This window comes from Myotis nattereri, assembly GCF_964212035.1.
Source record: "Myotis nattereri genome assembly, chromosome: 11".
NCBI classification, from domain to species: domain Eukaryota; kingdom Metazoa; phylum Chordata; class Mammalia; order Chiroptera; family Vespertilionidae; genus Myotis; species Myotis nattereri.
Genome location: NC_138086.1, coordinates 10609194 through 10633260, shown reverse-complemented (window position 1 = coordinate 10633260; position 24067 = coordinate 10609194). Strand labels below are relative to the sequence as shown.

The following is a 24067-nucleotide window of genomic DNA, read 5'->3' as shown; positions in this document are numbered from 1 at the left end:
CTCCTGCTTGCTCCCAGATCATGGTCCTATATCCTGGAATGTACTGTGCTGAAAATAGTGCTCACCAGGTTTTCTGAGTCTAGGTTATTATGTGTTCCCGATGTTTATAAACTCTACTACAGAATAACACGTAGTAGCATGCAGAATAAATTCACGTTTTTCAGGGATTCTCCTATATGTATCGAATAATTCTGTTCAACAGATGTTGCAGATACCATGGCTGCAAAGCAAATTACCCCAAACCTTTGTGAAATAAAGCAACCCTTCATGTGAGTTTATGGAATCTATGGTTCAGGAATTTGGACAGGACTGAGTGGTTCAATTTGTCTCTGTTGATGTCAGGGCCTTCAATTGAAAGAAGCGAGGCAGGGGAATGGGATCATTTGAAGAATCATGTAGTCGCCTGTCGACGTTGATGCTGGTATTGAGCTTGGAGCCTCAGCTCCTCTTCACATGGACCTCTCCACATGGGTGCTCCCAGTGAGCTACTCTGGGCTTCCTCACAGGGTGACGATGGGTTTCATCCCTGAGACAGACAGCCTGGGGAAGTCCTACCACTGGTTATGACCAGGCATGCCACATTCTGCTCACCCAGGGAGTCACAAAGGCCCTCTCAGGTTCCAGGAGAGGGAAGCCAGAGTCCAGGTAATGAGTGACAAGCCTCTGGAACAGTGTGTGGGACCAGAAATATTACTGGGACTATTTTGAAAATGCAATCTGCCACTTAGGAATTTATATCCCCATTTTATCAATGAGAAATTAAGACAGAGAAGTTTCGTGGTTGTTCAGAACATTCAATGTCTGCTGTGAAAGTAATAAAACTGCTTGTGACATGTTTATGTCTTCAGAAAAAAGAAAATATATAGGACTTGGCTTAATTTTACCTGGAGAAAAATAGAGTAACATGAAAAACATTTCAAAACTATCATTAACATATAGTCACATTTGGTAAGAAGAATAAGACCCTTATAAGACCCTTTTTGTAAGTTAATATAAGATGTTAACATAACTTTTATCCACTGACTACTTCATCTTCATCTCCAACCAGAGGTTTGCTTTTTTGTTTTTTGTGTGTGCATGGTTGTTGTTTTTTTAGATCCAGATTTCACGTTCTAAACCATAACCCTCCACTTGACTCAAGTTCAACAAATTCCAAAGCAAAATCATCATTTTTTTTTCTCAAGAGAGAATAATTACCTATGACTTGAAAATGGGTCAGATCAGAATGAGGTGGTGAGAGGAGCAAGCGAAGCATACTCCAGAACCAGTCCCCTCAGGCACTTCCTCATGTCTCTTGCACTGTCTCCCCGCCATCCTGGCTGTGTAATAGGCACCCTGCCTAAGAAAGATGTCCCCAGGTGATGCTCACTTCATCTCTCCAGTCAACAGAAACCCAAGCTTCAGAACTAAACAGCTGCCTGGCAATCCCATATCTTCCAGCTCAAGACTGAATTCTAAGTAACTATGCATCATAGTGCTCCCTGTCATCTGCCAATTCAATAGTCATTTCCTTTCTTCCTAGATCAGAAAATTATTGTTCTGGGTAGCTAGCTATGTGCCCAGCCCTCAGAGCATGAATTATGATTGGATAGTCAACTATTTTCCTTTTCCTCTGAGCATGTGACCTAGTTCTAGCCCATGAAATGGATCACTAGGCAAGTCTGTTAGGGGCTCCAGAGAAAGATTTTCCTTCTTGCTAAGAGAGCAAAATACCCCTTTTCCCTCTCTCTGCTTTATACTTTGCGTGCTGTTATGTGAGGGAGTGGTGCTTGAATAAAAAGACAAACCTGAGAATGGAAGGCAACACATAGATGATGGCATAGCAGAGAGGTTAAAAGAGAGCTTCTTAGACGCCAAATTTGTGCTAGGCTATGACTTGTCTTAAAGCACTCTTAGTTTTTAGTTACTTGTTGCCAAAAGCATTCCTAACTGATGACTCATCTGGCAAACTGTCAGAACTAACCTTGGTATGCCTCTCAGCCCTGTTTATGGTAGGCATCTATATTTTTTGGCCTCATTTGGAAACCAGATATCTATTCTGCGTTGTAAACCCCCTAATCTGGCCCTATCCTTCCTATGCTCCCTAATATTACCTCTTAGGGAGTCTACCTTCTGTGAACTGCAAACTCACTTGTACTCTCAACCTCTTCATCTCTTTGCTCCAGCTGACGACCTCTTACCCAGCAAGGTCTCCGTTTCTTCTGTATCCTTCAAGAAGAGACCAGTACTGTTTCTCCATGTGGGCATTTCCCAGTGCTTATGGGGTAGGTGTCTTACTTATTCTCCATTGCTCTTTCCATGAATTCCTTTTTTTTTCTTTCTAACAATCAAAGTTCTTTGAAGTATAGTAAATGACCTCAGACTTAACCACTCACTTCTACCTTTAGTTGGCATCTATCAAATTCCAGGACACTGTGTTTTTTATAACTTTAGCCTCTAGATCACTCTTCTCCCCACTATTTTCCTTGCTGTTACTCTTGGTGACTTCAACATATTCACAGATGTCCATCCACATTTGGGCCTGTTATTTCCCAAGTTCCTCAAATCCAACAATCTTGTCCTCTCTCCTACTTGGCTGTAACTCTGAGGAGGAGAAGAATCAATGGGACCTGACCAGGTCTCTGGACTCCTAAGCATAGCCCTCCTTTTTGGACTATACCATAATGCCTTCACAATCACTATTTCTGGTGATATCAACTCAAATGTCTCTCTCTGCATTTGATAATAGTTGACTCTAATGATGATAACAGGATATAAAGATTTTATTTTTCTGTTTGTCTTTTTTAATGTGTGTGGATGAGTGTTATCGTCTGAAGGTCAAGATATCCTGGAGAAGCCCAGCCAGCATGGCTCAGTGTTGACCTATGAACTAGGAGGTCATGGTTTTTTGATTGCCAATCAGGGCACATGCCCAGGTTGTGGGCTCGATCCCCAGTGTGGGGCGTGCAGGAGGCAGCCGATCAATAATTCTCTCTCATCATTGATGTTTCTATCTCTCTCTCCCTCTCCTTTCCCTTGTAAAATCAATAAAAAGATATATATTTTTTAAAGATATCCTGGGGAAAATTATTGAATAAAAATCAATAGTAGCCTTCACAAATGTGAGCATGAAATGCAATTCAAAACAGGCATGAAAGTTAATGATATCTTGTTTTGAGTATTTTAAAATACATTATCAGATTAAATAGAAGCTACTATGTCATTGTTTCCCATGAAGAGAAAAAAATAATTAGCTAAGCTAAATATAATTTAGCTAATGGTAAATATATGAAAAATGCACCCATGTACCCAACACAATGATCCCTTTTCACATACAAGAGTATTCAGTGTAATGATGACAGTTGACATGGAACACTTAAACCAGGAGAGGTCAAAGAAGGGCAGAGAGAAGCTAGTAAGAATTTGTGGTAAAGTGCTATTAAACGGAGACAGCACAGGAGTCATAAGTTTTCTGAGAAAGTAAGTGAACACATAGAAGACAAGTTCAGATCTGCTAGGGCAGATCTTGAGACAAAGGCTTAATACAGATCTTGGGTGGTGGTGTCTACTTCGTAACCATGGTGAAGTTGGGTGAGCTTTAAACACTGCATGTTGGAAATTCCTTAAGAGTGAGTCAATAATACATCTTTTGCCTTTGATGAAATTGGGTTGAAATACTTCAAAGTCAGATTTTGAAATCTATGCTTGAAGACTTCAGAGTCATAGAAGTTTCGCCTATCCTTGATTAAAGAAAAACAAGTCTTAGCTCCCCATTTCCAAAAAAATAAAAAAACAACAATGATACAACAAACATGAAGGCCAGAGAGTCTCTTGAGCAACTGGTATTTCTTAACGGAATTAAATCACCCAATCCACTGATTTCTCAAAACTATAACTGCAATCCAAGCGTTACAAGAAAAATTTCTTCTGCTTAGAGATGAATAGGATATGTGTACATTCTGTGAATGAGTTCATGATTTATTATTCTAAGATGGTCTGTTCCAATAAGATAGTAAATGTATTACCTTAATATACTTCATCAACTGATAATGTGTCAAAATCTTTTTTTGAACTTCCTGGGTCTAAGGAAAGACATTTCTCTCCTCTTTTTTCTCATGTAACCCCTCTGTTCTCAAGTACCCACTGCTGATTAGGGGAAAAGAGAATCAGAATTCATCATTATACCTTCTCTAAAAGCAAGATAGTGGCTTCTGCAGAAGGGAAAAGCACATCTCTTTTCTCACTCTCTATGGTACCTTTATCATGGTCCATATTTTGCTATTTTCTCCCTTCCAATCTAATCCCTTTCAGGGTAAGGGTCTCTCTACTGCTAACTGCACAGATGTGGTTGTTAAATGCCTGCAATATTGAATGCAAAAAGGATAAGCTATATCTTCAAACTTAAATGGGATTTGGATGATAGAAACTTCCATTTATTGACCAATAGAAAATAAGTAGAACAAAAGATTATTCATTATCTATTTTGAAAAAAATGCATGAATTTAGATAAAAACTTTTATTACTTCCCTATCTTTTCCTCACTGCAAGAGGATTTAACTAATCTATTAACTATCTTGTTCTCTTGAGAAATGTTCAAAGGACAATGTATCTGAAACAATTCCTTTTTACCTGATTAACACTTTAAAGTGGCAGGAAACTTTGAAACCTTTCATATAGAGAGTTCATTCTCTTATAAGGCCAAACTAAACATAAATCAGGACAAAGAATCAAATGTAGTGATTCCGTATCTCCCTGGCAAAGTAGTTTATTGTTCTAGGAAATTCCTAATATGCATGCAGTTAGCATCTTTGGTAGTGAAATGTGGTTTGGGTCAAATTTCTTGGGCCTTTACAACTCCTACCCAGCCTGTTTCTACCTCAGACCCAAAAGAATGGAGGCTAGATAGGCAGACATATGAAGAGTGGCCATGTTAGTATGTAAGAAAATTGTTGCAATTTATTCCTATTTAGCCATGTTTTGGGGAAGAGAGGGAGTGAATTTAAGGAGAAGCACGATCAGTCAAACAAACAGAAACTGAAAAAAATCAAATTATTCTGGGTTTTTGCCAGAGTATGCTGCTATTCCCACTATACAGAAATACTTCACACTGAGGGAAAATACATTCATGATTTGCTAATCTGAAGAAGAATAAATCTACTAATATTCCACATTTGTTTCCTTTTCACAATAGGTTGCCATGAAAAAATTCTTAGAAAACCAAATCGAGTTGCAATATGAGTATCAGAGTAATCCTTGTTAGATTTATCTCAAGAGAAGATAGTTTTTCCTTTTTTCTAAAAGAAAAATAACTCCCACAGGACTTGAAAACTAACAACTTAAATGCCTTGATTTATTTTAACGTTTCATAAAACTTATCCCTTTATTATAATGAAAACTCTGGTTTCTGTTTTGTCAGAAGCAGTCTTTGTTTGGGTTGTTTTTAATCCTTGGAGACAGCTCCCCCTGCTGTAATAAGTGCTTAATTGCAGAAGGATTTTTTTTTGCTTTCCAATGAAAAGGAGCAAAGATGGCTGCACTCTAACAGGAGGCTGCGTGCCCTTGTTCCACAGACTGGATTTACAGCTAAAATTCTGCACAGCCTGCTTGAAAAAACAAGGCAAGTATAGCTGATTGGACTATATTTTGTCTAAGGAGCACTGAAGAAACAAGATAAGACTGGTAGCCCTAACCGGTTTGGCTCAGTGGATAGAGCGATGACCTGCGGACTGAAGGGTTCCAGGTTTGATTCTGGTCAAGGGCATGTACCTTAGTTGCGGGCATATCCCCAGTAGGGGGCGTGCAGGAGGCAACTGATCGATGTTTCTCTCTCATTGATGTTTCTAACTATCCCTCTCCCTTCCTTTCTGTAAAAAATCAGTAAAATATATATATTTTTAAAAAGACTGGTAAGCAAGGGGGAGTTGCAGAAAGGGGACCCCCCTCCCGAGATGGTGCTCAACTGAGAGGCCTGACAGTGGCTGCAAAGCTCCCTTTCCTTGGGAGTGTGGACTGGCATCAGAATGCAAGGATATCAAACCCTGAGTGATGGAGATGGAAGGAGAGCCCGTGAAGCATTGGGCAGAGGAACCCAGGGGAGCAGTCTGCCTGGGAAGCATGGTGTGTGCCTTCCCAGGGAAAGAACACGCCTAATGCCAGCAGAAGAGCCGGAGAGATTCACCAGGGTGTGTGGCTCCAGAATAGGAAGCAGCCTGTGGGTTGCAACCAGCGGTGACCTAAAGGGACCCTCTGCTTTCCTGAAAGGCATGGGACAGAGCCCCATAAAGCATCTCAATTGTGTGGCAGGGAGAAGAGAAAGAGGGTCCTCCCACCTCCAGAGAGAGTCTGAGCTGCAACTTCAGCTGCCAGCAGGGCAAAGCAGGGATTTAAAAAATATATGTATTTTTACTGATTTCAGGGATGGAGAGAGAGGAAGAGAGAGAAACATCAATGATGAGAGAGAATCATTGATCGGCTGCCTCCTGCACGCCCCACACTGGGCATGTGCCCCCACCGAATCGAACCATGGTGTCCTGATTCATGGGTTGACACTCAACCACTGAGCTATGCTGGTGGGGCAGAGAGCAGGGATTTGTTGACCCACACTGAAGAAAGCTGGAATCACGAACGGAGCTGGGAATTTCGGCCTCAGCTTTACGAGATCAGCTGTGTGGAGAGCCTGCATGGGGCTGACTTTGTAATCCCTTTTCCTTGATGGGAGTGCAAGGACAATGAGTCCTAGCAAAGCAGTTTTCTGCTTGTTTCTTTATGGTTTTTTTTGTTTTTGTTTTTGATGGCACCCCATGATATCCACTGGGAAGACATATTGGGGAGAAAGACCAGCAAGCGCCAGGCTTTCTGTCTGCATTTGGCGAGGCTGGCCCAAACGCCCTGAGTTCAGCCAGCGGTTACGGGGAAAGGTGGGTGGAGTACCTCTACCTCTCCTGTAGGTTAGGAGCACCTCCCCAATAGGAAAGGGCTGGATTAGCTCTCTGAAGCCCCAGATACAACCACTGGGCAACGTTTGGTGGGGAAAGGGAGAACAGCTCAGAGGAGGACAACCCAAGAATAAGACTCTCATGGACTATTGTTTGGGACCAGGAGGAAAAGCTTAACACCCCTCCTGGGGGCTGGGAAAGCAATGTGCTCACCGGAGATCAATCCTACTGAACCCAGGACAGCTGAAAGTGAAAGGGCAGTAGGCTATATCCAAACAGAACCTACATCGGGCCATTTTAGGGGGAACTAGGGTCGGAGGACATAGTACAGACTGAAGAGTTGGCTTCAAAGCAGAGATTAATCTCGCCTCAGTGAGTGCCTGATGGCGAAATCTCTAAGTCATGGGCCCCCTAGCCCTAGTTATGTTAGCCTGCCTCCACCCTAAAGACACTGGAGAAAGACCAGGAAACTACAGAGGGAGGCGGCCCTCAGAGAGCCTCAAACTGACCAGCTACAAATAGACACCAAGAGCCAAACTTGGACAGCCCCTGACACAAAGGCCCCGCTCAGGAGGCTGAAATCAGCACACAAAACAGGGAGCGTAGCCGAGACAAACTTCACTTGGCTTTCTTTAAAAAAAAGATAATTGTTTTATTTTGCTTCTATTTTTGTTCTATTTTAAATATTTTCTGCTTTATTGCCTTGATATTATTATAATTATTAAGTTTTTGCTTTTCTCTCTTACTTCATATTTCTTATTGGCTTCCTTCCTTACTTTTTTTTTTCCCACCTTCTTCTGCTTTACATCTCTTCTTACCTTTGCATAACATTTTTCTTTCTCTTCTTGTCTTTACTGTTTTCATTTTCCTACTCTCTACTCTTATTTTGCTCTCCCTTCTTTCAGAAATCTTTTTTTCTGCCCAGTAACCTTTTTATTTACTTATTTTTTTATTTTTTTTTACTATTAGCAATATCCCTTTCAGTTTCTTTTTATTGCCTTAGTATTTGTGTTCTCTTTTCTCTTTCCTAATTCTCTTTTCTCTTCAGTTGTTTTTTATCATGGTTATAGGGATATTTTGTATGTTCCAGTTCATTTCCTGTCGGTTTTGTTTTGTTTTGCCCTGTCATCACCTGTACAATAGTTCACACAGTGTGGTTGTGGCTGAGCCCCACAGTTAGCCAGCCTGAGAGGACAGCTCTCTGACAAATAGGACAACAATTTAGATCCAATCACAACATGAGAACCCAAATAACACACAAAGGGGCACACATACAGCTCAGTAGTTCAAGGAAAACACTGGGTCCTACAGAACACTTACTACAAAAGCCCAACCCACAAGACTGGGAGTCATAACAAATACATATATAACGCATAGATACAAACACAAAGAGACAACTAAAATGGGGAGAAAAACATCCCCAAAATTTAAGAAAAGGAGGAATTGCCCAAAAAGGAACTAGATGAGATGGAGGTAGGCAAGTTTTCAGACATAGAGTTCAGAGTAATGGTTAGAAAGATGCTCAAGGAATTAAGTGAGAACTATAATAAACTTAGTGGGAACTTCCAGGGAGTTAGTGGGAACTACAAGGAATTTAGTGAAAGCTACGTCAGTATGAAAAAAGATATAGATATTATGAATAAGAACCAAATAGAAATGAAGAATATTATATCTGACATCAAGAATACATTGGAAGGAATTAAAACCAGGAGCTATGAAGCAGAGGAATTAGAAGTAAGGAAGAAAAAAAAAATTAAGAGTACTCATACAACTCAACAAAAGGAAGCCAAACAACCCAATTAAAAAACGGACAGAGGACCAAAATAGACACTTCTTCAAAGAGGACATACAAATGGCCAAGAAACATGAAAAAATTCTCCATGTCACTAATTATCAGAGAGATGCAAGTTAAAACACAATGAGGTACCACCTCACACCTGCCAGAATAGCCACCATCAATGTTAACAAAAAGTGCTGATGAGGATGTAGAGAAAAAGGAACCCTAGTGCACTGCTGATGGGAATGCACACTGGTACAACCACTATGGAAAAGTGTGGAGTTTCCTCAAAAAATTAAAAATGGTACTGCCATTTGACCCAGTGATCCCACCTCTAGGAATGTATCCTAAGAATCCAGAAATATCAATCAAAAAGAATATATACATCCCTATGTTCACAGTATTATTTACAATAGCTAAGATCTGGAAACAGCCCAAGTTCCCATCAGTAGATGAGTGGATAAAAAGCTGTGGTACATTTACACCGTGGAATACTATGCAGCAGTTAAAAAAAAAAAAGGATCTCTTACTCTTTGAGACAGCATGAAAGGATTGGGAGAGTATAATGGTAAGTGAAATAAGCCTATCAGAGAAAGAGAAGTATCACATGATCTCACTTATATGTGGAATCTAATGAACAAAATAAACTAATGAACAAAATAGATCCAGAGACATTGAAGCATGCAACAGACTGATGTATTTCAGAGGGAAGGGGCAGGGGCTGGGAAGAGATTAACCAAAATGCTTATATGCTTGTATGTATAGCCAATGGTCAAACAATAGTGAGGGGGAGGTCTGGGGAGGCGGCAGGAGAGGGTGGAGGGGGTCAACAGGGGAACAAATGGGAACATTTATAATACTTTTAACAATAAAAATTTTAAAAAGAATATGAATAAAGGTACAATTATTAAAGTAAAAGAAATTTTATTTTGAATAACATACATATCATTAATTTTATTTATTTTTCATAGTGCATAGTATATGTAAGTATACAAGGAAAAATAAACATTAGGGATACCTATGGAATGAAGTATATGGGTGAAGAAGGCTTTCGATACATAGGCTTAGTAGCATTACAGGACAGTATCCATTAGAAAAAAATAAAAACCATGGAAAAATATATCCAAATCATGGTGAGTAAGTGCAGTCAGTACAAATTATAGTTTCTTGGGTATAAAAAGTATATATGTTCTTTGGATTGAAAAAATAATATATAAATATGCAGCATGGATTTTAAGTCCAAGCCAAATATCATCTAAAGTAAAAAGTGGGATGCCACATGTGACAATAAAATATTAAAGGCCAAATATGGAGGTCACCAGCTTACAAAGAGACTACTAAGAGGTAGGGAAAAATTTTTATATAAGAAATGCAATGAAGTTACCTCTGTCTAAATTAGAAAATAGTGAATGCATCGACATTAAAATGATAACAGCTCCCCATACTATGTTGCATTTCTATTTCCTCTGTCAAAAGAATTCACTGTGCATCACTACAAAGTTCAGTGAATATGATGAGGTAATAAATGTAGAGTTTTGGCATTAGGGAAAGTTTAATATTTTTCATTTTACACTAGAGGGAAACAAGAATATAGAACAAGAAATGATCATCTCTCCATTCAGCACACTACCTTTTAATTGTTTCAGATATACTGTTTGGCACAAGGGGAATAGAGATATAAAGATATAAACCCAACCTTCCAACTCAAAGATTTTACATCTAGAAAGCTAAAAAGATAACATTCTTTACAATTTTAAAATTAAATGCTCAAAGTAGGTTTTAAATGTTGAGATGATAAAAAAGGTGAGAGAAAAACAGCAAAGAGAGATACTTAAAATCTTCTGGTTTCCTTTATAGTTTCATTTTTTCCCATTTATTTTTCTAAATTGCATTTACAGTAGGAACGCAGACCACTTTGGATAGCTGTGGCTCAATATTGCGTGGTGCTCTCCTCTTAAGACATCATCTTCTTGCACTCCACGGAGCAGAAAACCATCCCTTCCACCGGCATGAACTTCTGCCCAATGAGGCACTTGCTGCAGCAGGAGCACAGAAAGCACTCCGTGGAGGCATGCCAGCTGAAACTGTTGTAGGTCACCCGCTGCACTTCGGGGTCGATGGCATTGTGGCATCCCTGGCATACCTGTTAATGACACACAAAAAGAAGAGCTGAGATTGGCCTTTCAAGTAATCTTTCTAGCCAACAACTGTTAATGGGGTTTATATGCTGAGCACAGTGAGAAATAACAGATGAAGGCCAAACAGGTAATCTGATGCTTGCAAAATATCCCCATGGTATTCAAGGCAGAAAGTCTTGATGGCAAGTTCCAAAGCAGTGCATCTGGTTCAAGGGTATCCTATTATAACTGCACATTAGTAATTACAAAAAAGTTTATGGTTTTTCCTACAACACCAAATTCTAGGAAGGCTGTGGAGCAACAGGAACTCTGTCATTGCTGGTGGAAGTGCAAAATAAGGCCATTTGGCAGTTTAACTAAACACACTTTTATCACACAATCCAATAATCATGTTCTTTGGTATTTACCCAAAGAAGTTAATAATTTATGTCTACTCAAAATCCCTTGCCTGGATGTTGCTTTACTCATAATTGCCAAAACTTAGAAGAAATCAAGATTTCCTTTATTAGGTGAATGGATAAATGGTGGTATATCCAGACAATGAAATATTACTCAGTGGTAAAAAGAAATGAGCTATCAAGTCATAAAGAGACATGGAGGAAAATTAAATGCAAATTATAAAGGGAAAGAAGCTCATATAAAAAGGCTATATAGTATATGAATTCCAACTATGACATTCTAGCAAAGGCAAAATTATGGATACAATAAAAAGATGAGTGGTTGCCAGGAGTGGAGTGTGTGGCAGGGAGGTGGGAGAGATAAAGAAATAAATAGGCAGGGCACAGAAAATAGTCTTTATAAAATAATAATGATGTGTGTATGTGTATATCTACTTATATAAAAACCCTGGGTGGTGTTCATCACGACCAGACCAGAACCGCAACCAAGCGGAAGGAAGTCAGTCCTGAAGGGGTTGTCTTGGCAATGGCTGCGCCCTCCCCCGAGCTGTTTCCCGGAGCTGTTTCCTGTAAGGGCAGGGTTTGAGGCAGGAACTCGCCCTCGGAGCGGGGAGGCATATCTTTATAAAGTGGGCCACCTCAGCACAGCCAAGGGTGAACCTGAGTGGGGGCGGCTGAAAGGCTTAGAAAACAGACAAGAGAATGAAAGCCGGGTCTCGGTGGGACGCTGCTTCTCTGAGAGACAGCAACCATGCCCAGAACCATGCCTTTATTTTATAGCAGATGCTATGAGGCAAAGTAAGGGCGTGACCAAGATGCTTACCGCATTCTCCTGGGTTTCAATCCTACTCAACTACATGCACCTGAACTCTATCAAGCCTACATCACTCAGGCACGTGGGGCCATGTGTTCGGACCATAGGTTCAAGTTTACAACTACAGCTGTTGGCTATAATTGTGCTGGGAGGGCCCTGCCCTCCAAGCTGGGACTTGCACATGGCAATGAGAGGACTGTGCCCTCTCATCAGTCCAAGGCTTGAACCTGTCCAAAACACTGTAGCGGCTCTCCACAATAAAGTTTTAATTCTCTTTCTTTGTTACTGATATTGTGGCCCCACCACATAACAAAAAAGCAATTTCCTGAGGATGAGGCCCAGGAATCAGGATTTTAAAAATATTCCCAGGTGATTCTAATGTGCAGCCAAGGTTGAGAACCACTGCTATAGATAATATTAAAAATATATCTAAAGGTACAATTCTTTGTTCAAAAAATGAGCATGTTCAAAAATTAAATGAAGAAAATTTGGATATACTCGATGGAAATTTTCACACATATTTGAGTGATGATTCCTTGATTCCACAGATGATGCTGAAAAGGAAAATTTTCCCATCGAATTTCTTAATAGTATTATTACTCCTTCGGGAATGCCGTGTCATAAATTAAAATTGAAAGTGGGTGCAATCATCATGCCATTGAGAAATCTCAATAGTAAATGGGGTCTTTGTAATGGTACCAGATTTATTATCAAAAGATTACGACCTAATATTATCAAAGCTGAAGTATTAACAGGATCTTCAGAGGGAGAGGCTCTTCTGATTCCAAGAATTAATTTGTCCCCATCTGACACTGGCCTCCCATTTAAATTGATTGGACGGCGGTTTCCCGTGATGCCAGCATTTGTGATGACTATTAATAAATCACAAGGACAAACTCTAGACAGAGTAGGCATATTCCTACCTGAACCCGTTTTCGCACATGGTCAGTTATATGTTGCTTTCCCTCGAGTTTGAAGAGTATGTGACATTACAGTTAAAGTTCTAAGTACTTCATCACAAGGGAAATTAGTCAAGCACTCTGAAAGTGTTTTCACTCTTAATGTGGTGTACAGGGAAATATTAGAATAAGTTGAATCACTTTATTAGTCATTGTTTGCATCACTCTTGTTTTTATATCATGTTTTTGTTGTTTTCATACCATGTTTTTGTCGTTTTTATACCATGCCTCTGTTGTTGTTATATCCTTTTGTTAATGTTTATTTATTAATAAATTTATATATTATTTTCATATACATTTTACTAATTTCCTTTCATCTCTCACACTTCTATTATAGCGAAAGGGCAAATAGCAATATTAAAATATCTCCGCTAATAAATTCCCTTTTTTTAAAAAAAAATATATTTTGTTGATTTTTTACAGAGAGGAAGGGAGAGGGATAGAGAGTTAGAAACATTGATGAGAAACATCGATCAGCTGCCTCCTGCACATCCCCCACTGGGGCACAGAAAATACTCTTTATGAAATACCGCAACCAAGGTACATGCCCTTGACCGGAATCGAACCTGGGACCCTTGAGTCTGCAGGCCAATGCTATATCCACTGAACCAAACTGGTTAGGGCAATTAATTCCCTTTTAATGTGCATGAATTTCATGCACCGGGCTAGTAGTGTATATATATATATAAATATGTATACTTTTATATAAATATGTAAACATTTTCTATATATATAGAAGCCCAGCAACCAGAAAGGCAGAGTGACCAGAATGACTGGTGGCTATGATGTGCACTGCAGCAGCCAACCAGCCTGATCCGGGCCCCAATCAACCACCAACATCCCCTTTGGGGGGAGGGAGGGGCTGGCCAGTCAACTGCCTGCGGACTCTCCCCGCCGGGCTGGTCCGGCCTGATGGGCTCCCATCGGGGCAGGCCAGCCTGACCCCATCCGTGCACAAATTTGTGCACTGGGCCTCTAGTATAAATATAAAATTATATATGTACTAGGGGCCCAGTGCACAAATTCGTGCACCTTGAAAGGAACTGTGGTCTGCGAGGCTGTGGTGGGCAAAGGAGTGGGTCTCGGCCCATCCTCTGTGCCCCTGTATGGCCCCTCCTGCCGCAGCCTCCAGTCCCCTGTCTGAAGCAGCTTCGCTCCCGCCGCTGCTGCTCCCACCCGCTGACTGTGCCAACCCTGCTCACACTCGCTGTGCGGAGTGATTAGGGCCAGCACCAGCAGTGGATTCAAGTGGGGCCGGTGCTGTCAGTGGGTGCAAGTGGGGTGGCACCATCAGTGGGTGCGAGAGGCGGCTGCCGGCCCTGATCGTTCCTCAGGAGCAAGGGGAAGGGGAGAAGCCCTGAGGGGAAATCGGGGCCAGTAGCCGCCGCTTGCACCCACTGATGGTGCTGAGCAATCGGGGCCAGCGCCAGGGGCTGGTGCCAGGTGCCAGCAGCAGGTGCAAACGGCGGCTCCAGTGCTAGCAGCGGGTGCGAGCGGGGGCGGGGCCAGTGCCGGCAGTGGGTGTGAGGGCCTGAGGGACCGCAGAGCACGGGAGCAAAGAATTTTCAGTAACCACCAGAGGCTTGCCCCGATGACAGTGACCAACAACCCGCCTTGGTCTGGTGCCCCCGCTTACCTGCTCCACCATCCCGCCGTGGCGAATGCCTGTCATGTTCTATATGCACCTCCCGGTGGTCAGCACACGTCATAGCAACTGGTTGTTCTGCTGTTTGGTCTATTTCCATATTAGAGTTTTATGTATATAGCTATTTATATGAAAATAATTTGTCCATTCTATACATTGTCCAAAACCAAAGAAAATACACCAAGAGTGAACCCTAAGGTAAACTATGAGCTTTGGGTGATTATGAGTGTCAATGTAGATTCATCCTTGGTAAAAAATGTACTATTCTGGTGAATGATATTGATAATGGACAAGGCTATTCATATGTAGGGATAAGGGGTATATTGCAAGTCTTTTACCTTACATTCAATTTTGTTGTAAATCTAAAACTGCTCCCCAAAAAAGTCTTAATAAAAGACTTTTCTTCACTCCTTTAGAATTTGAAGTGTTAATTTTATCAGTCTTACACAAGATTATTGGCATCACTAATTTCTAGATAGTAGTAAGTGAAAATCATGTTCAAAGTAATTAAGGACTTAATTAAAAACACAGTGTTTGAGAATAATTAGTTTGCAATAAAAACATAACTTGTAATTAATTGGCTTCTGTTCTGTCATAAGTCATAATCTATATATATATGTATATATGGCTAATATGCAAAGTGTCCCCTCAGGAGTTCGACAGGGAGACTGGGAGTTCACCTGCTTGCTATGACGTGTGCTGACCACGAGGGGGCAGCGTGGAACGTGAGGGGTGGGTGGATTTGAGGAGGGTCATCCAGCCTGAGCCTCCTTACTTGACTAGACCTCAGAACGTGGCTGCTCCTCAGCAGGCAAACTGGTTAGGGTGTGAAGTGAGACCCTGTTACAAATACCCATTTCAGGCTGGCAGTATACTTTCCATAATTTTTACAGCTCCATGACCTTTAATTACAGAAACTGTAGCTGTTTAATTCACACACAGTCTACCCAGTCTTCCCTGAGAAGCAAGGGAGAGAATCTCTTTGCATAATCAATACAGAATTCCTGAGTATAATAAAAATGAGTGTTTTAATTACAAATGCCCTCCTATTTTTAGCGGCACCATGCAAGCAATTGCTCTTATATATTCGTTTATAGATTTATAATTCATTTTGAATGTTCTCCTTTGTAGTTTTCTATATTTTATATTAACTTTTCAATATTTTTAAACTTATTTATGTAAAACAGAAGGACTTCACACTCAATTTTTTATTCCCTTGCTTTTAGACCATGAACTATCTTCTTTATCTAAGCCTATATTTGTGGATCTTTTTATAATCTTTTAAAACAACCCTATTATCTTTAATTTATGAGAGATAACTACTGTTCAAACTATACATAAAATTAATTATTTAGGTTAAAACATAACTAATGAACACACTAAATTTAAGGTTTATGTTTTCATAAAATTTAGTTTTATTAATAACTTGATTGCCATTCATCCGAAGGTCTGACACATAATCCTAGGTGAAACATACTCACCCCTGGTTTTTCATAAACCTGGAAGCAGCCCAGCCCTCACTGAGGGTTTGGGGACTACACAACCCAGCAGGGAGATGATGTGCTTCCTGTGTTCAAAAACCTCAAATATTTCAGAGCTCTTATTTCCTTCAAGCCCTCCTACTTCTTTTATTTTATTCGTGTACACAATGTGAACTAGCGAATGGAAATTGCTGTAAGGAGCGCTCTGGCAGCAGGGCCCTGTGAGATGTTGTAGATGTGAGTTCTGGGAAGGCCCTTTGATATTGGAATTCCAGAGACAGAGACAAGCTCAGTGCATTCCCATTACCCTCCTTCTAGGTTAGGTTTTCCCCTCAGAAATGCCTTGTTTTGAGTTGAGTTCTTGTCTTTAGATTAAACATAAGTTGTATCTCTCTCCTTTTATATAAAAAGAAAATTAAAGGATCTAAGTAGATCAATCCCCTAAACTGAATAACCTTCTTCAAAATTTTACATCATTTAGCATGTTGCATACTTTCTTTGCCAGCAGCTGGAATTTGTTTAGGTGGTGCTATGTTCATTTTGATATTAGGGAAAGGACCATAGTATATCTTACATAAAAGAAAACTTTTAAAATCATATCATATTATAAAGTGAAATAATTTAGAGAGTATCTCTTTTAAAAAAATCATATCTGTGATTATAATCTTCCACTGAATTGATAAAATGCAATGAAGAGAAGCTTGTAACAGTTAAAGCAGCTTCATCTATTTAAAGCGTCATTCAACAAGTATTTATTATCTACTGTATTGTTCTAGTGTTGGAAATAGAACAGAAAACAGGGCAGACAAAAATCCCTGCCCTTGTGGAGTTTGCAGTATAGTCCTGGAGACCAAGGTCACTCACCCTACAATAAAATACACATTATGATATTCCTCTTCTGTAGAGAAACTTGCAACTCTATTCAGAAAAACAGGACTTTTTGGCTAGATTATGTATCAGGCCACATGGTGGTTCAACATCTTTTCCCCAGGTATAAGGAGGGTCCATGTTGACCTCAAAACAAATGATAAATCTCAGAGCGGAAGTCAATTACTCAAAAGTTTCCTAGGTTCAGAAAATGAGGATATGAAAATGAAAAGGCAAGCTCTATGTTCCAGCTACTTATAGTCTAGTGGAGGAGACAGATGAGTTACATTAACAATCACACACATGTGCGTAAGCACACACAGGGACCCAGGGGAACGGAGGGGTAGCCAGCCTAGTCAGAGAGAAAGGGGTGGGACTTGGTGTAGGGAATTAGGAAAGGTGTTCTGAAAAATGTTAAACCTAAACTGAGTCTGGAGGAAAGTGCTGGCATAGTCCGGTAAAACAGGAATAGGAGGATATATCAGACAAAGAATAAGTGTGAGCAGAAGACAAAGAACAGTGTATGAACTAGAAAATGCTGGTAGTTTGTGGAAATGTATGATTTGGGTTGGATAACTAGTGGAAGCAGCTACATAGGCAAGAAGAGACTGGCGCATCTATTAAGCAAATGCTTAAGGAACAGATCTGCATTTTGAAAGATTCCCTTCCATCGTTATGGAAGGTGGCTTTGGATAAGATCAAGAGTGAATGTGGGGAAACCAAATTTGAGGCCACTGCAATAATCAAATAACAAAAAAATAAAGGTCTGAAGTAGAGTAGCTGTAAATGTGAGGTTCTGAGATATGTTGATGAGGCAAAGTTGATAAAAAAAAAATTATATCTGAGGACAATGGATAAGGGTTGGAAATTGGCACTGACACCAAAATTTGTTACCTTATTTTCATAGTATCACACTCCTAGAACTATATAAATATGTCATTTTATTTCTTAGTGAGGAGACTCCTCTACTTGATAGCTCAGGGTAATCTTTAACTAGGATGTATTTTTCTGCATATAAAAAAATGTCTATTCTTTTCATATCCCCTGGCTTATTTACCATATGTGGTCAACCTTTTATTTACTAAATTATCTCTTGACCATCATGCAATAGCAGCTCTGTGTAAGTAGGGTAGATCCAAGAAAAAAACAAACAAAAAACACTCTCACATTAAATACTTGAGTGCTTGGTCTGAGCAAATAAATCATTTAGATTTATTTAGTGCAACCCAATAGTACATATTAAATCATTTAGATTTACCAAATTCAAACCAAGAATTACAGGTCAAATTTTGTTATACTAAATTAATTCCATGAGCATTTAAAAAAGAGGCAATGACCGGCTGGTATGGTTCAGTGGTTGAGCATCAACCCATGAACCAAGAGGTCTCCGGTTCTATTCCCGGTCTGGGTACATGCCTGGGTTTCAGGCTCAATCCCCAGTAGGGGATGTGCAGGAGGCAGCTAACTGATGTCTTCCTCTCATCGATGTTTCTATCTCTCTATCCTTCTCCCTCTATCTCTAAAAAAAAAAACCCCATAAAAACATATTTTAAATAAATTTAAAAAAAGGCACTGTACAGGCTCCAAACAGCAAAAACAAAGCTCTGGTGGATGGTCTAATAACACGAACAGAAACCATAAGTCCTAAAAGAGATCTAAAGAATATGAACAGCGCCTAGAACTCTTAATTTAAATAGAATCCGATCTGCATGATCAGAATCAATTAATCTCATTCTCATTAAGAAACTTTTTTTAAAATGGGGATTTGATTATCAAGTAGCATTTAGGATGCACAGCTAGAAATCTTGAGGTGGCCAACAGTGAACACATATATTGCTTTTGCATTATCTGGATTTTAACACCCGAGGCAGGAATTACGTTTCGTATTTGAAAGTAGTACTTTCTGTTTCTCACTTCTAAGAGGCTTAAATAAAGGCATAAAGTCAAGTGATACAGCAGTATCCCCAGAATGCTCCTCACCACAGCGTGGTTCTTCACGTAGCAAGGCTTGCACACGGGCTTGTCGCTGACCATCACGTAGATTTCCCCAGCGAGGATGTTGTCACAGTCAAAGCAGCAGAAGTGTTTCAGATGCCAGTTCTGGTTTTCTGCCTGGGTATACTCATTGCTAAAGATCAGCTGGGAAGAGAATAAAAATAAGATGAAGCGTGGATTTTTGCTACAATAACAAAGCTAGGCTCTTTAGACAACAAGTACATCAACTTACTTTCTTGTCTGAAAATAACCTAAAACTTGAACTTAGGTCATTAGTTAGTTTAGTCCAAATCAATTTTTTGCATTTCTGGACAATCTTTCCTTAGTCAACACAATGAACACAGCATACAGAATGATTGAAATTAAAGTTTTTCATTCAACTTTTTTGGACGTAAATAAAGCAACTGATGCGTGGCTAAGTTATGCTGCCTTCTCACCAAGGGGAGCCTCAGGATGGCAAGGGGACCATATGGGGAAACAGAAATGAGCCTGCATGCAAGTGGCCCAGAGAACTTACCTCATCACAGCCAGCACATCGGGGCTTCTCACTGTCGCAGTAATGTCTGCCACAGTACAGCTTCCCGTTCTTCCAGAAATAAATCATGTCGACCAGGAGTTCACGGCAGGTGCTGCACACAAAACAAGCTGGGTGCCACAGTTTATCGTAACCAGCCCTTTCAGCATAGACGGCTGGGTCGCCTTCCTTCATGCTCAGTTTGCAGCAGTAGCAGGACTGGAAGGGAATCCATCCAAAACAATCTAGTCATCATACAACTGGCATATCTCATCATCAGCTTTAGTAAAAATTCAGAGAAACCACTTTTAAGAGAAATAATTTCTACTGAAATTAGAGTTTGTTCATGTAGACAATAAGGTGAAACAATCCTTGACTTTCTCAAGGCTGTTCAAACCTAATTCTTACACTCTGTGTGTAACAGAGTATTGTTTCCCGAATTAAAGCACTTATGGAAAAAGGCTAAGAGTAATTTTCACCTAACTTTATTTCATTTTTCCATCACCATTTATCCCCTCTATGCCCTCTTTAACCTCCACCCGTGCCCCTCCACCTGCAGGGGGCTGTTGGAGGTGGGAGAAATGAGCAAAAAAGAACATTTTCACCTAAATTTTGAGTGGGTCTCTAAAAAACTATTACCTTAGAGCTTATTAGTACTTTTTAAAAAGAATTTCTTTTTATAAAACTAAGTCTTATTTGTTGAGGTGCTAACAGAATCTATGAGAAATGCATTACGTTTAGTTCTCGGATGAACCTGGAGAGCATTACGCTAAGCAAAATAAGCCAGTCAGAGAAGGATAGGTATCACATGATCTCACTCATATATGGAATATAATGAACAAGGTAAACTGATGAACAAAAATAGATCCAGAGACATAGACACATCGAACAGGCCATCAAACCTCAGAGGGAGGGCAAGGGAGGGGGGAAGAGGGGTGAGAGCAGCCAGGGAGATCAACCAAAGGACTTGTATGCATGCATAACCAATGAACACAAGACAGTAGGGGGGTGAGAGCATGTGCTGGGGGGTGGAAGCAGCCAGGGAGAGGTCAATGGGGGGAAAAAAGAGACAAATATAATACTTTCAACAATAAAGAATTTAAATTTTAAAAAAAGTTTTTTGTACATCTGTATCACAATTTTCTCCAAGCCATAAAAAAATACTTCAATTTCCCTCTTTAGGAGAGATTTTAAAAACTGTGATTAAATATATATCCACATAAATTTAAGTCTGAATTTTAGGTGCAATGTACCAAGCAAAACTGAATTAATCTAATCACATATTACTCTTATTTATGGGAATAGATAATTAACACCAAAATTATGTTTAGAAATAGATTCTAGATTAGTATGCTGTTCCAGCTTGATACCAAAGCTAACTACTGTGTTTACTAAAACACACAATTATCCTTGGCAACAAGTAGTCAGAAAACTTGGCTCCAGACCAGTGGTTCCCAAAGTGGGGAACACGCCCAACAGGGGGTCAATTTGATTTTTAAGGAGGGCAATTCGTGAATGAGTTATTAACAGTGAATTTTTTTTCTTTCTTATGGTTCTAGGGACCTTATATAATATATATAAATATATACTGTGACATATTTATGCATTTCAGTTCTCTATTATGTGTTTTGAAACTATTTGCTATTTTTTCATATCACTTCATATTATTATTTTTTTAACAATTTCTTAGTGATATCTTTCTCAACAACTGTCCTTTCATTCTTTTATTTTTCTCTTTCATGGATGCCATATTCTTTGGAAGCTTGTTTAGACCAAGTTAATGGTCTTTTAGGCTTCCTCCATGTGAATAGCAGTTCACTTTTTGAATAAAAAGAATTATATGTCACAGTGGGGGGGAGAGGAGCATCAGGATTTTGGAGATGCTTAGGTGGGGCATGGCCTAAAAAGGTTGGGAACCACTGCTCTATATACAGTTTTCAAACTTGACGATTCTTTAAAATCAGCATAAACTGAATTTTAATTCAATTTATTTCCCTCACCTACACCCTTTTGGAAACAGAAGAGTGGTCTCCAAAAAGGTTCAAAGAAAGGGTAAGAACCTCTAAATTACACCAACTGGACCAATGTGTGACCACTGTACTCACATACTGAGTTCTTCTGTGTTCTGCCGATGTGTCCTTCATGGTCCCCACTGATGCCACGGTGCTTCTGTCTCCGCCAGGGATGCACATTCTGTCGGAGTCTTGAGCATTCATCTCACGGGGAAGTTTGACATCTCCTACTCCCAGAGCCTCGCTCTTGTATTTCTTCACAAACTGCTCCATCTCCTTTACCTCTTTGGGAGACAACTCATGGCACTTTGAAGGGTCCTGGTCGTGTGCAGGGAGCTGCTTTGCCAGCTGCTTCTTCCGGTACTGCGCCCCCTCCGAGCCCGCCACTGGCTGCTTCTCCTTGGGCAGCATCTGCATGTACTGCCTGGCCTGAGCCACAAGGAGACCAGTGTTAACTAGGAGATGACTTGGCAATTAGGATGGCAATATTATTTTATAGACACATCAGAAGCAAGTTACTTAACATAGAAGTTGGTTTTATCTACTATAGTATTAACAACAAATTCTCTTCATCATGTAAGTATCTTGAGATATTAGCATATTGAAAAGTGATATACCTAATAGATTTAATTCAATAAAAATTAACACATCTTTCTTCAAAAAAATTAAGATTTTTTCCCTAGCTGGTTTGGCTCAGTGGATAGAGTGTCGGTCTGTGGACTGAAGGGTCCTGGGTTTGATTCTAGTCAAGGGCACATGCCCGGTGGCAGGCTCAATCCCCAGTGGGGGGCAGTGCAGGAGGCAGCTGATCAATGATTCTCAACACTGATTTTCTATCTCTCTCTCCCTCTACCTTCCTCTCTGAAATCAATAAAAAAATATATCTTTTTTAAAAAATTATTATTTTTTCAATTTATAAAAAGATTTGGGTTACTAATGTTTACTTGTATAAAATATAAAAATGTACAACTGTAAGAGAACACAGATTTTTAGGCAGCATGTATAGAATGGCCTATGGATCAGCAGCATTTTCATTATAAAAAAATATCACCATAAGATTCACTCTAATGACTTAACTCATGTTCTTAAAAGACTTCCAAGTGTCTCATCTGGTTAAAACAGGAGCATTATACAAAATAAATTTTTTTGCCTTACATAGTAAAATATAGTGTTGAATATGTTTGGAGTTCTAAATAATGACAGAAATTTTATTCCTAAGATATTATTTACCATCATAAGAGGAATATTCTCAAAAGTAAGCTAGAAGAGTCACTAGATTTGAAAAATATCTGTTTTCTTTTTCATTTAAACTATTCATAATATCAAACCATTCCCTCAGAGGTTAATGTATTTGATAGAAAAATGCTATGAGGTATCTAATCCTACTTTCAAAAGACTATAATAAGAGTTGAAAGTCAAAGCAATGGGACCCTAGGAAAATAACAGACCTGAAGTTGATTAGGTCACTAAAGGAACTGCCCTAAATAAGCAGTTGGCGAAGCTTAATAAAGATTCCTCGTCCCTGCACACCCGCTTATTTACCAATGCCTGATTCTGAACAGGAGGAGCCCACTCGTAGGTAACTGTATTGATGGAGACATTCTTCTTGGCAGCAACTGGATTGGTCAGTATCATAACATTGCGTTTATACATGGGAATTCCATCTGATTTTAGCTTTGCAATCAGGGTGGTGTACTTGGTGTCTTCAAAAAGCTTCCCCACTTTTCGATCCTCTTCATGGCTCAGTAGGACATCATGTTCTTCTTCACCACACTTGCAGTTACGACATATTTTTCTATGATTTTGGAGAAAAGTAGGCAATGATTAATTCTACAAAATCAATTATAATTATGTGCATACATTTATAACTCACAAAATACTTTTACATATATTCCATTTTATAGCACTCAAGGGAAAATCTTTCTTTTTTTTTTTGTCAGAAAAATACTAAGTAGTTATCCATAAATTTAAGTAAGGAAACATAAAAATGTACCCTCACTTTACAAGACCTTAAAAAAGTTAGTTTTTTATTTTAAAATACATGCTCAAGGGGCCATTCTGAGAGTAACATCCCTTGGTATTCTTCATTCTCATAAATAAGTAATAAATAAATAAATAAATCCAGCAGAAAAGTATCAAAGCAAGAAGTTTCTTTTCTTTTTTTAAATAATCACATTTTATAGCCATTACTCAAGTTTTCCTTTAAAATGAGAGATAGAGAGATTGATATAAATTTTCTCATCAAGGACTATAACTCTAGATTTGGGTTTATCTTTTCTGACCAATTTCCTTTCCCATTTCTTTCCTCCTTTCTCTGCCCTCTTCTTTTATTTCTTCAAACACTTCTTCTTACACTGCCAGCTCCCCCAATATGGTCTAGTACATAATTACTCATTCATTCATGCAACATATATGAGTGTCTATATACCAAGCAATGTACTTGATAGTAGGACATAATGGTGACAAAAATAGGTCCAGTCTCTGACATTCTAGAACCTCCCACCTGATGGGGAGACAGACAGACACACACACACACACACACACACACACACA

At 39.5% G+C, this 24067-nt stretch overlaps 1 protein-coding gene across 1 annotated transcript in view; it reads right to left on the bottom strand.

Annotated features, from left to right (window-relative positions):
• Positions 1-9601: 9601 nt before the first annotated feature.
• Positions 9602-24067, bottom strand: part of TES (testin LIM domain protein) — a 46806-nt gene continuing 32340 nt past the window's right edge. The window contains exons 3-7 of the mRNA XM_081101674.1: positions 23057-23309; positions 21608-21943; positions 19506-19721; positions 18974-19132; positions 9602-10834 (exon numbers count right to left, since the gene is read on the bottom strand). Coding sequence (XP_080957800.1) covers positions 10646-10834; positions 18974-19132; positions 19506-19721; positions 21608-21943; positions 23057-23309 — 1153 coding nt within the window. The 3' untranslated portion in view covers positions 9602-10645. The remainder of the gene's footprint in view (positions 10835-18973; positions 19133-19505; positions 19722-21607; positions 21944-23056; positions 23310-24067) is intronic.